The following is a 16129-nucleotide window of genomic DNA, read 5'->3' as shown; positions in this document are numbered from 1 at the left end:
GTTGTAGAAAGGACATTATTAACATTCACCTTAACATTCACATTAACACACATTAACAACAATATTAACATTCACATTACTACTGTCACCCAAATGAAGATGAGGTTCCCTTCTGAGCCTGGTTCCTCTCAAGGTTTCTCCCTCATATCATCACAGGGAGTTTTTCCTCACCACTGTTGCCTCAGACATACTTATTGGGGATTTTAGGGATAAATAGTACATTATCTTGAAACTTTATAATTTTTCTATGTTTCTATACTTCTGGAAAGCTGCTTTGAGACAATGCCCATTGTTAAAAGCGCTATACAAATGAATTGAATTGAATAATAGTGTTTAGTAAAATTGTGCAGCTAAATGAATAATGTACATTAAATGCATGGTCTTGTAAAAATTATATAATTGGAGTTAACATCACTGTGCTCTTTAAGTATTGTGTACTGATGATGAAATCATGGTAATGCACAAGCCTGCCTCTGACCTGATATTATTTGGCTCATAGCAATGTGATGAGTGGATCAGGCGCACAGTGCCGGACAAATACATTTTAATATTCTCTACTTCCTGTTTTATATATTTATCTCCTTTTTGTACTGTACTTGATATTTTAGCTGTTACAACTCTTTTGTGTGACTTTGTGTTCTGAGGTCAATCTTGGTCAAAGCCAATCTAATTTGAATGTATAGTGTATAAATTGACACTCAAGGCAAAAATAATTATGAGATTAAATTATTATTCATTCTATTATTTGATGCAATCTTGCTTTCATTGTAAGGTACCAATGCCCAAGAACTTCAAGAAACACGTCACATGTCTTGTTACATGCTCTGCTATACTTTTAATACATTTGTACGTCAGAGTGTGGCGTATAATGTAGCTGCCAGGTTAATCCTTAACTGAGTTCAATCTGTTGTGTGAAATATATACACTACTGCATGTACAATGCAGCATGGGGGAAAATCCCAGCTTTTTAGAAAGTCAGGGTCAAGGGTTAAGGGCCTTGCTTAAGAAAACAGCAGAGGTTTCTGAGAAAGGCGTCGTATATGATCAACTCAAACCTGTGTGTGTAAAAGGTGGAGCCACATTTCCGCTTATGGTACTGAGTCAGTTGCAGTATAAACATGTATTGAGTGCAATGGGCTTTTAATGATAATTCATCCCACAGCATTGAGAGAGAGATACACTATATTGCCAAAAGTATTCGCTCACCTGCCTTGACTCGCATATGAACTTAAGTGACATCCCATTCCTAATCCATAGGGTTCAATATGACGTCGGTCCACCCTTGGCAGCTATAACAGCTTCAACTCTTCTGGGAAGGCTGTCCACAAGGTTTATGAGTGTGTTTATGGGAATTTTTGACCATTCTTCCAGAAGCGCATTTGTGAGGTCAGACACTGATGTTGGATGAGAAGGCCTGGCTCTCAGTCTCCGCTCTAATTCATCCCAAAGGTGTTCTATCGGGTTGAGGTCAGGACTCTGTGCAGGCCAGACAAGTTCATCCACACCAGACTCTGTCATCCATGTCTTTATGGACCTTGCTTTGTGCACTGGTGCACAGTCATGTTGGAAGAGGAAGGGGCCAGCTCCAAACTGTTCCCACAAAGTTGGGAGCATGGAATTGTCCAAAATGTCTTGGTATGCTGAAGCATCCAGAGTTCCTTTCACTGGAACTAAGGGGCCAAGCCCAGCTCCTGAAAAACAACCCCACACCATAATCCCCCCTCCACCAAACTTTACACTTGGCACAATGCAGTCAGGCGAGTACCGTTCTCCTGGCAACCGCCAAACCCAGACTCGTCCATCAGATTGCCAGATGGAGAAGCGCGATTCATCACTCCAGAGAACGCGTCTCCACTGCTCTAGAGTCCAGTGGCGGCGTGCTTTACACCACTGCATCCGACGCTTTGCATTGCACTTGGTGATGTATGGCTTGGATGCAGCTGCTCGGCCATGGAAACCCATTCCATGAAGCTCTCTGCGCACTGTTCTTGAGCTAATCTGAAGGCCACATGAAGTTTGGAGGTCTGTAGCGATTGACTCTGCAGAAAGTTGGCGACCTCTTTGCACTATGCGCCTCAGCATCCGCTGACCCCGCTCCGTCAGTTTACATGGCCTACCACTTCGTGGCTGAGTTGCTGTCGTTCCCAAACACTTCCACGTTCTTATAATACAGCTGACAGTTGACTGTGGAATATTTAGGAGCGAGGAAATTTCACGACTGGATTTGTTGCACAGGTGGCATCCTATCACAGTTCCACGCTGGAATTCACTGAGCTCCTGAGAGCGACCCATTCTTTCACAAATGTTTGTAAAAACAGTCTGCATGCCTAGGTGCTTGATTTTATACACCTGTGGCCATGGAAGTGATTGGAACACCTGATTCTGATTATTTGGATGGGTGAGCGAATACTTTTGGCAATATAGTGTATTATAAACATTAACTAAAACTATAAATGTGCAGTAAAGATAAACTCTTATTGCACTACAATACAAGATACATAACCAGTGGCCAGAGGAAAGTGCTAACAAACTCCTGTTTATCGAACTAGTTTGTTAAATCTGCTTTCTGTTGAGGAATTTCCCAACACCATTTCAAGCCTATCTCCACACTGCCCAACATCATCCTCACCCCATCCCCATACTCCCCAACACTACCCTTACCTATTCTCTGCATGCCCCAACACCATCCTCACCTCTTCCCTGCATGCCCCAACACCATCCTTACCCCATTCCCACATTCTCCAACACCATCCTCACCCCACCCCTGAATGCCCCAATACCATACCAACCCTACTAAATAAAGCACATGCTATATGTTTCATTTTACTCAAATTATTAAAATTTTTTATAGTCAATTATTTAAGCATTTTTCCAAAATGTGCATATTACACTGCAAATATAAAGTATCAGCCATAACATTATGAGCAGTGAGAGGTGACGTGAATAACACTGATGATCTCCTCATCATGGCACCTGTTAGTGGGTGGGATATATTAGTCAGCAAGTGAACATTTTGTCCTCAAAGTTGATGTGTTAGAAGCAGGAAAAATGGACAAGCGTAAGGATTTGAGCGAGTTTGATGAAGGGCCAAATTGTGATGGCTAGACCACTGGATCAGAGCATCTCCAAAACTGCAGCTCTCATGGGGTGTTCCCGGTCTGCAGTGGTCAGTATCTATCAAAAGTGGTCCAAGAACGGAACAGTGGTGAACCGACAGGGTCATGGGCGGCCAAGGCTCATTGGGGCAGAAGGCTGACCTGTGTGATCTGATCCAACAGACAAGCTACTGTTGCTCAAACTGCTGAAGAAGTTAATGCTGGTTCTGATAGAAAGGGGTCAGAATACACAGTGCATGACGGGTCAGGGCTGTTTTGGCAGCCAACACAATATTAGGCAGGTGGTCATAATGTTATGCCTGATTTGTCCATATTTTAGTTCTCATCAAAAATAACACAATGAAATAGAATTTTATAAAGCAGTTCATTTTTATAGCTAAACAGTGATCTAAAGTTCGAACAGAAACGCAGTATCCTTAGTATCCATATTCCCGGCTCTCTAATAGACGGTCCTTATATATTATCCCATATCTTCCAGATCGGAAGCAGTGTATGATTACAGCGTGGCAGGATCTTCTGAGCTGTATTGCACTGTAAGGGTAAATCTATCGATCTATCAATCAGCATTTGATCATAGGAAGCACGAGCTGGCGGCACGGCTTGTGCTACACGACTTTTTTCCACTTAACGGGAAGTTGTATCACATGTTCAGTGTTTACTGGAGACACGCCACATCATGATTCTTCACTTCGGAAGTACTTTTCCGAGATCCGCCCCCTGTCGCATTTAGCTCCACCCACCTTCCCTTTCAGGCCTATGGTTTACAATGTTTTGAGTTCAAACCCACAGCACGTGCTGAGACGCGTTATAAATACAGGCACACACTCCCCCCCTCTGTTTAGAAACGGACAATCTGTAATTGCTGGAGGATCTACAACACTTCTTGAATGAAGTAGATCGATTCTGCTTTATGAAGAAAACAAACATGACACGTAAGGCCAAAGGTAAGACTTAGGAACATTTTTAAAATATTTCACTGAAGTCACTGGGACATGGTTTAGATGCTTTATGGATGCTACTGTAGTTATAGATATAAGTTGATAAGTTATGAAATGCTCCTTGGTGGTGTTAAAAGAAAGAATATAGTTTGCGTTGAAATATAAGACAAAAATACTGTTTTTATGCACACTTTTTTCTGTTCATTTTTGTGAAATTCAACAGTATTGTTTATTATTATTATTGCCACGTGACCTAAAACAAAACAAAACAAAACAACTGATCCTAAATATTAATTTCTCATTATGAAAATGTTGAAAGGCTAATATGTGTCTAGAGTCTTATTATTATTATTATTATTATTATTATTATTATTATTATTTTAACTATTCGGATATAAGTTATTTATAGTTACTGTGATTCAGTTATACTCCCAGGAATCAAAAATAAATTAGTGAATAAATAGAATAATTTTATAATAATGTAATCTGCACATTTCATATATATATATATATATATATATATATATATATATATATATATATATATAGCATGTGATATAAAATATTCCCCACTGACTTCATGTTTGTTTATGATGTATATCAAACGAGTTATTACTAATATCTACTTGTTTTAATATTCACGCGACCAGTCAGATAAGCAGGGTTTTATATGATAAGAGATACATACTATTTTTTTCTGCTATAGTTGTCAGATCACGTAATAAATTCAGTCTCTGTGTGTCTTCCAGTCACTTGGAGGCCCTGCGCGTGCGGAAAGAACTGCCTGGGGCCCCTGACATTTCACCCCGAAGTGAAGGGGCAGCATATAAAGTTGAGTGCAGGCGACCGGCGCGCGACCAGAAACCCGGAGTCGTTCCGTCACGGTGTGACTTTCAGCAGTCGACCGCTGCGAATCGAGGAGAAAGTGCGCATGCGCGTGGAGCGCTCTGTGGCGGGCTGGCACGGTGCGCTCCGGCTCGGTTTCACCAGCGTGCCGCCCGGTTCCGCTCCCATGCGTTCTCTGGCCATTCCCGATCTCACCGACCGACCGGGATTCTGGGCGACCCCTGTACCTGTGAACTTCTGCTCCCCACGCACCGAGCTGACCTTCTGGGTGACGCACACCGGATGCCTTCGCATCCAGACGGATGACGGGTTTGAACACCAACAAAAAATGTTGCAATTGGACACGAGGAAGCCGATCTGGGCCATGATTGACGTGTACGGCCAGACAAGGGCTGTCCTCTTACTAGGTGAGTTTTATACATATATTATTATTATTATTACAACACATAGGGAATACATCAGTTGGTCAGGTGTCCACAAACTTTTGGCCATATAGTCTAACAAATAAATTGCTAAAAAAAAATAAACCCAGTTTATTTTTAAAGATTATAATTCAGTACTGTAATCAGTGATTTCATGTGTTTATGATTTATTCCAGGCTCAGAGAAGAAGACTTTATTCTGCATGCGCCGCTCTTGCCCTGTTCCCGAAATCAGGGCTACAGAGGAGAACTGTGGTTATGACCAGATTCCTGAAGAGATTCTGAGAAAGAGGATGTCTATAGAATTGAAACCTCCTTCATTTCAGAGCAGTGAAGGTAAGCATGGGAATGAAAATATCTACAAGCATCCAGTGTCAGGACTTCTGATATGAAGTTATCTCTAAGTCTTCAGTGATAACTAGCTTCACAGACATTCCAGTGCAGTATGTCAGTACAGCTTTGTAGATGCTTTCAGCTAATCTCTGTTATTTATTTATTTATTTTGTTATTTTGCATTCACAGATGTACGAATAGACGACTTAAACGATGAAGAGCTCTGTGTGGTGTGCTACCTCGAGACTGCCTGCGTGCTCCTGGACTGTGGTCACTACTGTTTGTGCTCTCAGTGTGCAACGAGGGTCATCAGAGACTTTGGGACGTGCCCGTTATGTCGGCAGTGCATTCGCAACTAAAATTAAGAGAAAAAGAGTGAGAGAGAAAGAGAGAGATGATGATGATGATGATGATGATGATGATGATGATGATGATGATGTACAAAAGTGTAAATATTGTGAATTAATATTCTATTATTTTGTAAATATTTTGTACAGTGTGTAAATAAATCCTGCTTTTTTGTATATTTATATATTTATTAAATCTAAAGAAGTAAAATGTGAGTTGTTGTGTGACATGGGCAACACTAGAGGGCAGAAGTGTACTCATTAGTGCACTCCAGTAATTCAGGCTTTTGAAACACACAAACTCGCCTGGTTGGAAATTTGTATGACTCATGTGACAACTCTAGACATGTAGACGTTGACCTTAACTCTACACAATGCCATGTAGGATAAACCATGTCATTGTCTCAGCGCTCGGAGGATTGTGTTTTCGGTTTTCTTTCAGGCTGTAAGGAAAATCCGAGGTGAATCCATGTGCTAGAGTGACATCACCGTATTTTCCCAAAAGATTCACCCACATTAAGAAACCTTTCTGTTCTTGTACAGGCACAGGCGTTAGGTCTGATGGTAGACTGGGCTGTCTGGCATGATCTGGATCAAATATAAATATTTAGTTGAGTTCTCGTTGTTTAGGATTGGAAATTAAAATTCTCAGAGCAACTCAAACAATTAGGTACAAAGTTTTAGAGTGTCGAATAACATTTTAGCTACCAGGGAGTTTTTCATCTATCTATCTATCTATCTATCTATCTATCTATCTATCTATCTATCTATCTATCTATCTATCTATCTATCTATCTATCTATCTATCTATCTATCTATCTGTCTATCTTTAAAAATGAATGAAAACAGAAAGGAAAATAACAACAGTGTAGGAGATTGTCATTGCATAACAGGTGTCCTGAATGGACGAGAAAACTACTTGATGGATGACTGCAAGATGACACAGGAGCACAAGAAAGATCAGTAACGTCAAAGAAAACGTGTGTGTGTGTGTACTGGGTATTTTTTCTTTGTAGAATCTGATGATGATGATTGTTGCTGTTCCTGTTGTAATTGTTGTTCATGTTGTTTGTTGTACATTTACACTTACACTAGCAATAATCACATGACCTTAGATAATAAACAGGATGTGAGTAATCCCTACACTTTAGATAACCTCAAATCAAACCAGGACTTCACTTCTCTTCAAGATCATCGATCATTATGCAAGAACATTAAGAATAACTGAGGTTATTTTCATTTCTGAATTCATGACCTCTTCCTTGGAGCATATAGTTATAACCCAGATGTGATTTGGGATTGAGAAATTTCTCCTGAATGGAGTGTAACTGGTGATGATGACTGGGATCAGATGAATGCGGGGGTTTCACTCAGCGGTTTTAATTGGACCAATGAAAGAACGTGAATTCGTTATATTTGCATACAGTTACGTGATTGGACAGAAGCGCCAGACGAATCTTGGCTGCTGCAAAACAAACAGTCACGTGCTTACAGGAAACGCCGTTAACACGATTTTGGAGTTTTTTTTGAATCCCGAGCTGTTTCCTGTTTACACTGAAAATGAATATTGTTTTAAAGAAACAAACAAACAAACAATACACATAAACCCAAAAGCTATGACTGTTTGTGTGGTAGCACTGAAAATATCGTTTTAAATAACACCCACGCAAGCGCGCGCACACACACACACACACACACACACACACAAGCACACGCACGCGCGCGCGCACACACACAGATTGAGAGAGCAAAGCAAAAGCTATGACTGTTTAGTACTGAAACTGAACTTTTAAACAAACAAACAAACAAACAAACAAACCAGGTTACAGATACCTACAAGCTATAACACGTTGTTTGAAGCAAGCAAGCAAACAAACAACTAAACTATGACCATTAAGGTGCCATTTACAAAAACCTTATAAGTAGCATTTCATATACAGAAGAATTTTACGATATATATTCAGCACATGGTGTACCTACAGTCAATTATAGGTGGTGTAACCTACAAAGTAAGGTATATGAAGGAATATGAATTTTGTATGTGGGATTGTGGGTGTAACCAGCAGAGGGCGACAGATACATATTTTAGAATAGGATAATTGAAGAAGAAGCCTGTATCTGTCACATATCCCAGCTGGTAGGAAGTTGGGGTCAGAGCACAGGGTCAGGCATGATGGAACACACTCTGGAACAGAAAGGGTTAAGGGCCTTGTTCAACAGCTTGAACCTTCAACCATCTGATCAGTAACCAAGAACCTTACGAGTTGAGCCACTACGATCAAATTGTGAACATTCTGAAGGCAAACATTTAGCTTGAAAATATCTCCCCAGAAAATTTCTTGAAAGTTATTTCAATACATGTCAGCGCAGTTAATAGTACACAGTAACAGTTAATAGCTCAGTTGCGTGACTCTGGAGAGGAGGAGGGAAAAGCAAAATAAAGGGAAAGGCTGGGGGAGATGAGAAAAATGAGGGATTTAACCTTTAGATGTTGCTGACACAGTTGCTAGCGTTTATTTTAAATGGCTACAAGTGCGAAGGGAGAAGGAGACAGACTAGGAAGAGCTGGAAGAGGAGAGGAAGAAAGAAATTCGGAGACACAGATAAGACAGACAAAAACAACAAGGGAGAGAAAAAGACAGTGGCAGACTCTAGCGTTTGTGAGAGTATTTACATTAAAGTATTTCTCTATGCTCTTAACTGAGAAGTCATATTAACACCAAGTACAGTGGGAATATGTGTTCTTCTTCCCAAACTCTCTCTTTCTTTCTGTCTTTCCTGGTAGTTTTCTGCTCACGCTGTGTTTCATTTGGCAATTTGATGGCGAGTTCCTGGCATGGCAGTGATCAAAAAAAGCTATTTTCCTTTCTCCCTTTCTCCAGAACTCTTTGTTTTTTCAGTCTCTCTTAACATTTGCAGGGGGAAAAAAATCCACTCCACCCTGATCAACCTCTAACAATATCCATCTTTCTAATGAACATGGCACCCAAGACTCCATTCACTGACATTCTACTTTCACACTGATTCCTGGTTTTCTTCATTACTTCAACATTGGTGCTGATAATGAACTCGCTCCACCTTTACCTGAATGCAGCGGAGCTTTAAGGGTTTTCACAATGAGCACGAACTCTGTAGGTGCTGTAGGTGTTCATCTTACTCATTACAATCATGCATGGAGAACATAATAAGACTTACTGTATTATATATTTTAATATAATTATTTTGGTGCAGTTATGTGCAGTAAGGCACCTCACCTCTTTTGTGTCCCAAAATGTTTCTCTGGAACTAATAATGTCACTTTACTTCCTGAACAATTGTGGACCTGAGTACGAGCTGCGTTCAAGATCATGGGAATTGCAGCACAGGTCCGGTGCAAGTGTACTCCCATCACATCCTACAGCACAGTCTCACGATCGGTACCACGGTGTACTTCCTGATCCACATGACAGCTCTCACATTACCCATTTTTCTGTGCTCTGTTTCAGACTAAACTAACAGTATGAAAGCCCCTATAGTCCTTTAGTCTAATCAGCTCTCTCACCTCCTTCTCATCTGTGCACTCTGGTCAAACAGATCAGCTTCCACGTTCATGCTAATACCACTGTCAGCTCTCATCATCTGGTATATTACCTGCTGGCTGAGCCGAGTCTCTGTTCCGTAGAGTCAATAGAGCTGCAATGATTCTAACATTTGTCTCTGTTATCTCTATTCTGTTTGGTGTTTTCGTTCATTTGGCGTTGAACATCACGGGTGAGCCCTGTTTATTTTTATTACCTTTTCTCTCCACCTAAATGCTGTTATAATTGCACTAGCATTATCACCATGCGACGTCACAACCTGTTGCCAAGTACTGACACAGCAACAAGAAACAAATTAGCATCTGAATTACTAAAAAAGCTTCACAAATATAACATACATAACAGTATGAGCAGTGAGGGGTGAAGTGAATAACTCTGATTATCATGGCACCTGTTAGTGGGTGGGATATATTCGGCAGCAAGTGAACATTTTGCCCTCAAAGTTGATGTGTTAGAAGCAGGAAAAATGGAGAAGTGTAAGGATTTGAGCGAGTTTGACAAGGGCCAAATTGTGATGGCTAGACCACTGGATCAGAGCATCTCCAAAACTGCAGCTCTTGTGGGGTGTTCCCGGTCTGCAGTGGTCAGTATCTATCAAAAGTGGTCCAAGGACGGAACAGTGGTGAACCGGCGACAGGGTCATGGATGGCCAAGGCTCATTGATGCACGTGGGGAGTGAGTTAGGTTGTCTTTATTTGTCACATATACATTACTGCACAGTGAGATTCTTTCTTCACATATTCTATCCTTGGGAGTTGAGGTCAGAGCACAGGGTCAGCCATGATACAGTGCTCCTTGGGCAGAGTGGGTTGGGGGCCTTGCTCAAGGGTCCAACAGTGGCAGCTTGGCAGTGCTGGGGCTGGGGGCTTGGACCCCAATCCTCCGGTCAACAACCCAGAGCCTTAACCACTTAAGCTACCACTGTTCCATATTAGTGTTTATAGATTTTGAACAAATATTCTATTTCTTATTCATTATTCATTTCCTCCTAACATCGTTTCTGGGAGTTTTTCCTCTTCACAGTCGCCTCTGGCTTGTTCATTAGGGATACATTTAAAGAAATTTTTTTTTATAATTTATTGTCTCAATATATATTTCTTTAAAGCTGCTTAAATTGCTATACAAAAAATATTTTTTAATATAAAAAGAAGCCGGCCAGGTTTTCTATTTATTGCAAGTTGTATAACTGAGTGTATCTTAAATATTTACGAAGAAATATCTAAGCATTAAAACAATAACGATAGATATACTGGACTGTCCTTGTTCTGTAAGGCAGCGTCATTTGATTTACACTTCAACTCTGTGATGAGGTTCATAGTTAAGGACACGTGTCACATTTACCTGGATGGTATTTTATAACCCAGCCTCCCTGAGAAGTTTCTTCCCACGTCAGGTGCAAAGTACCTGCCTGTCCGGCTTTAAGCACCTGATAAGCAGAGGGACGGGCAGGATTCATGCTGTTTACACAGAGAGTTTCCATTTTCCCTGCATCGCCTACCGCTCGTCAGCTGAATTTGCTACGCTTGAGTGAGTATTACAGTCAGAAATCTGTTTGGCACCTTTGGCAGACGGACATGCGGTCTCGTGGAACATCTTATAATGTATCTAGGTGTTGGGACTTGCATAGAGGCTTTGACAGTGACGCTATGTTTAGTTAGAGACATATGTTTGGCCTTCTTCCAATATGTCAGGATTGTAAAGGCAGAGGAACTGAGATGAGATTAATGATTGTTGGCAGTTGATGAGCATAGCGAAGGCACATTAATGGAGCAGAAAGGGCCAGTTAACCAGCGTGCCAGCCTGGAGCTGGAGCTGAGCATGGAAACTGTGAGAGAAACACTGATCTCTTCCAGCTGAATATATGTGTGTGTTTGTGAGTGTGTGAGAAAGAGAGAGATACACTGTATGCAATATCTCCATTGACTGCATACAAGTTTCAAGTGCACGCTGATTCGTGTATCTGGTTTGTGTCCTGACACGATTTTACCCACAATCCTTTACACTTGACTTAATTGAATCCAGTTATTAGCCGGATTTAAGTCATATTGCAAGTCTGCAGATCAGCTTCTTACAATTGGTCTTGCTTCGCTGTTAAAAAGGATAAAAAACGGTGGCAAACTCAGAACAAGGCAGAACTCATGGACTATGTGCGTTATGACCTAATCTACAGGAAGTAGATTTGTTTGGCAGCTATGGAGTGTGATATGGAGAATTTACATATGAGAAAAAATAAAAATTGACATGTTCTACTTCTAACCATTTATAGTTACAATTCTGGATATGGAATACCTATGTTATAGCGGCTATAAACAGTTACTAAGACCAAAAACACAGTTTGTTTTGTTACCAGGAAACCAGGAAGTGCAAATTCCTCTTATGATTTATTTTATTACTTATTCATTATTCTTCATGTGTCATGACCCTACAAGTGCCTGGGAAACGAGATGTTACTATAGAAGCAAAGGATAATGTATTAAAAGGAACAAATGAATATAAATCTGCACTACTGTCAGAGCTGCTGCTATAGAAAATAGAAAATTGAATCAACACCTTCTGACCAATCAGAGATGAGAATCTGCACCGGGTTGTGCAGTGGGTAACGTTGCTGCCTCCCTGCTTCAAGGTTCCAGGTTCGATCCTGAGGTCAGGTGATGTGTCGTTGTGGTTTACGTGGTGTTTCTGTTCATGGAGGATGAAACATGCCAGGTGGTGTATTTGTTAAGACAATTAACTCTGATACATGTCTGGATGATGTCCGATGGACTGTCGATGGACCGGTGCCCCCCCCCGTGTGAGTGTATCCCTACCACACGACCCTGATCCAGATAAAATGCTTACTGGATCTGAATGAAAGAAAGACTGAATCAACATACTGATTAAACCCTCTTCTGGCTGCTAATCTGGTAAAGATGGACAGCGAGGCTTGCTCTAACAAGGCAGATGTGCGTTCGGCAGATGTGCCAGCCGTATGGCCACGTGACAGAGATCAAACCCAGGCCGATGCTTTTTAAACAGTGAGAGGAAATGGGTTTGTTCTCCTGATTCTAAAACAGAAGAGGGAGTTGCCTCTGAGAACATGCTGGAGTTTCTATTATTTCCATCTGTGCCTGTGTGTGTGTGTGTATGTGTGTGTGTGTGTGTTGGATGGAAACTATTATGGAGCCCCCCAACTTGTTAGGCCCTGTGAGGTGTATGTGTGTGTGTGTGTGTGTTTCTGGTTTGCACACAGGCTGACTCACAGAAGCACAGCCCATTAGTAGACGCCCCCAGCCCAAAACAGAACAGCGTCTTTCCCTGCCTCTATCACTCCCTCGCTTCCTCGCTCTAACTGTTTCACTGGAACTTCATCTCACAGTAGGTACCGGTTTCTCTCCTGTCACCGCATTCACACACATTCTGTGTTCGCCTTCACTTGCTAACACTTACCATGTGTGTTTCTAATGACTTCCTTTGTGCATGTTTACTCCAGCTCAAATCTCCAATCTTGTCTATTGAGAAATGAGACTTTAATATCCTCATGTGAACTGTGGCAGCCAGCACAGCCTGATCTGCTGGAATTCCGAGCGAAGTGTGTCAGTGTGTGACTGAAAAACGGGAAACAAACCCATATGCTGAGCAGTGCTGTATGAGTGCCATTGTTTTATTCACTAGTGGCATATTTTCCAAGCTGCATTGTGGAACTGGGCTAAACTGAATGTCAGCATCAGGGTGAACACTGAGGAGAACTAAGGCTGGAGTAGCTCTATGTTTCTGTCTAATTTCTAATTTTATCATGCAATATTTAGTATTTAATACGTCATTGTGATTCTTATAATCCGGAAGATTTCATCGCTTGTCCAACTATTGCTATTAGTCTTGCTACTTATGTAAAGAATTGTGTAGAAAATTGCATTTATTATTCGTGAGACACTTTTTTAAGTGTGTGTATCATGTAATCATTCCTCTTTAATACGTTAAAGAAGGAGTTTTTATGTGACGCATTATGATTCATTGTTGTGGAAATATTTCATTCATTTGTTTATCTAAATTAGTGTTGTATCCTGGTCAGGGTTGCAATGCATCTGGAGCTCGTCCCAGGAAACTTGGGCGTGAGGTGGGAATACACCCTTGATGGAATGCCAGTCTATCACTGGGCATCATGCTGTTATACAAGTAGTGTAGTAGTTTTAAGAGTTTTAGCTTTGAGGAGTGGAAGGCCATGGCTACATTACAAGTGACTGAGAGACACAAAGGCCACACCTCCTTCGCTGTGACTGACAGCCGTAGAGTCTGATCTTTACTGGGACTGAAGACCACACCTCCTTCTCTAGGTTAGATAGTCTAAGAAACCGCACGTCCACTACTGTGATGGACAGATACAGAGGCCACAGCTCTTTCGCACTGAATGACAGATACAGAGGCCACACCCCTTCACTGTGACTGATAGCCGTAGAGTCTACCCCTTCTTCACTGGAACTGAAGGCCACACCTCCTTCTCTAGGTTAAACAGACTAAGAAACTTCACTACTGTGACTGACACAGGCCACACCGCCTTCAATGTAAATGACAGATACACAGGCCACACCTCTTTCACTGTAAATGACTGATACACAGGCCACACCTCCTTCACTGTAAATGACAGATACACAGGCCACACCTCTTTCACTGTAAATGACTGATACACAGGCCACACCTCCTTCATTGTAAATGACAGATACACAGGCCACAACTCCTTCACTGTTAATGACAGATACATAGGCCACACCTCCTTCACTGTTAATGACAAATACACAGGCCACACCTCCTTCACTGTTAATGACAGATACACAGGCCAGACCTACTTCACTGTTAATGACAGATACACAGGCCACACCTCCTTCACTGTTAATGACAGATACACAGGCCACACCTCCTTCACTGTTAATGACAGATACACAGGCCACACCTCCTTCACTGTTAGTGACAGGCACAGAGGTCACGCCTCTATTATTGGGACTGAGAAGTAAGGTTTGCTGACATTAACTATACTGAAAAATACAAGAAAATGTTAGCAGGCTAATCAACCAAACAGATCCTGTCTAATTCTTTTCTGCTAGCCCACTTTTAGCTCACAATTTAGCAATAAAGCCAAAGGTCAAATCTCAACAGAAGTACCATCTACTTTAAGCAGATGCATATCTTTTTACCTCCGCTGTCATTTTACCCTTCAGTGAAATAGCTTTTTTCATTTGCTTTAGCTGCCAAAGTGTCTCCTGTATTGTCACAGCATGAGGTCAAAGTTGCTACATGCTATGGCTAAACAAAAGATGTTATTATATTGGCCAGTGGGCTGCCTTTAAATTGAAGCAGTTCATGCTGCTTGTGCATTTAGTTAATTCACCAAATGTTCTCTAAATCATATCTCCACCGTGATAGTTTCATCAGATCAAGTTGGCATTTTAGGTTCTGAAATTTAACTAATGTATTTACAGTAAAATGGAGAGGGAGCTAAAGAATAAAATATCTAAGATGAACTCTTTTACAAGTTCATGAATGTCTAACTTCTCCTTTCTCATGTGACTTTATTAATCAATGCAGTCACAGTGGCACCAAATCTTTTCAGGGGAAAGTATTAAAGAGTTACTAGAAGTCACCAGATGACATTATAGACTGATTTGCATATTCATAGATTTTTTTTTTTAATCTAAATAGAATATTATAGAATACAACTAATTTCAGGAAATATGAAGGAAGGAAACATGAAGGAACGTTACAGACAGAATAATTTGCCTTCATGACTTATAACAAGAAGAAGGTTATAGAGGTGTGCATGTGGGACAAACACAGCTGAAAAATAATTAGTGTATAGCGATCAGTGATTGGTTGTGGAGAACAATGGTGATCAGTAGTTGGTTGCTAAGGAGAATGGTGATCAATGATTGGTTGTTGGGAACAATGGTGATCAATGATTGGTTGTTGGGAACAATGGTGATCAATGATTAGTTGTTGGGAACAATGATTGGTTGTTGAGAACCATGGTGATCATTGATTGGTTGTTGAGAACAATGGTGATCAATGATTGGTTGTTGAGAACAATGGTGATCAATGATTAGTTGTTGGGAACAATGCTTGGTTGTTGGGAACCATGGTGATCATTGATTGGTTGTTGAGAACAATGGCGGTGATCAATGATTGGTTGTTGAGAACAATGGTGATCAATGATTGGTTGTTGAGAACCATGGTGATCATTGATTGGTTGTTGAGAACAATGGTGATCATTGATTGGTTGTTGAGAACAATGGTGATCATTGATTGGTTGTTGAGAACAATGGTGATCAATGATTGGTTGTTGAGAACCATGGTGATCAATGATTGGTTTTTGAAAACAATGGTGACCATTGATTGGTTGTTGAGAACAATAGTGTTCAATGATTAGTCATTAGAAACAATGGTCATCAGTGACTGGTCATTGGAAACAATAATGATCAATGGTTGGTTGCTAAGGACAGTGGTGATCAAAGATTGGTTGTTGAGAACAATGGTGATCAATGATTGGTCATTAGGAACAATAGTGTTCAATGATTAGTCATTC

General features: G+C 40.9%; 2 protein-coding genes across 3 annotated transcripts in view; both read left to right on the top strand.

The window, feature by feature from the left end:
- The first annotated feature begins 3907 nt into the window (after nucleotides 1-3907).
- On the top strand, nucleotides 3908-6151 carry LOC131353211 (E3 ubiquitin-protein ligase NEURL3). Its single transcript, XM_058390043.1, has 4 exons — nucleotides 3908-4060; nucleotides 4804-5307; nucleotides 5499-5657; nucleotides 5844-6151. The coding sequence occupies exons 1-4, from the start codon at nucleotides 4027-4029 to the stop codon at nucleotides 6011-6013; spliced, it is 867 nt and encodes a 288-aa protein (XP_058246026.1). The 5' UTR covers nucleotides 3908-4026; the 3' UTR covers nucleotides 6014-6151.
- Nucleotides 6152-10995: 4844 nt separating this feature from the next.
- The window catches only part of sorbs3 (sorbin and SH3 domain containing 3), a 58342-nt gene continuing 53208 nt past the window's right edge, over nucleotides 10996-16129 (top strand). The window contains exon 1 of one of the 2 annotated variants that reach the window (XM_058389099.1): nucleotides 10996-11106. The gene's annotated coding sequence lies outside the window, so the exon portion shown is untranslated. Of the gene's footprint in view, nucleotides 11107-12836; nucleotides 12934-16129 lie in introns of those variants that run through there. The other variant, XM_058389098.1, reaches the window with a different exon arrangement.

This window comes from Hemibagrus wyckioides, linkage group LG05 (assembly GCF_019097595.1).
Source record: "Hemibagrus wyckioides isolate EC202008001 linkage group LG05, SWU_Hwy_1.0, whole genome shotgun sequence".
Classification (NCBI taxonomy): Eukaryota; Metazoa; Chordata; class Actinopteri; order Siluriformes; family Bagridae; genus Hemibagrus; species Hemibagrus wyckioides.
This window is presented reverse-complemented; position numbering and strand designations above follow the sequence as displayed.

Coding starts and splice junctions, on each gene's coding strand:
- LOC131353211 (XM_058390043.1), top strand. CDS start 4,027: ATGAAGAAAACAAACATGACACGTAAGGCCAAAG. Junction 4,061..4,803: donor CATGACACGTAAGGCCAAAG/GTAAGACTTAGG, acceptor TGTGTCTTCCAG/TCACTTGGAGGCCCTGCGCG. Junction 5,658..5,843: donor TTCATTTCAGAGCAGTGAAG/GTAAGCATGGGA, acceptor TTGCATTCACAG/ATGTACGAATAGACGACTTA.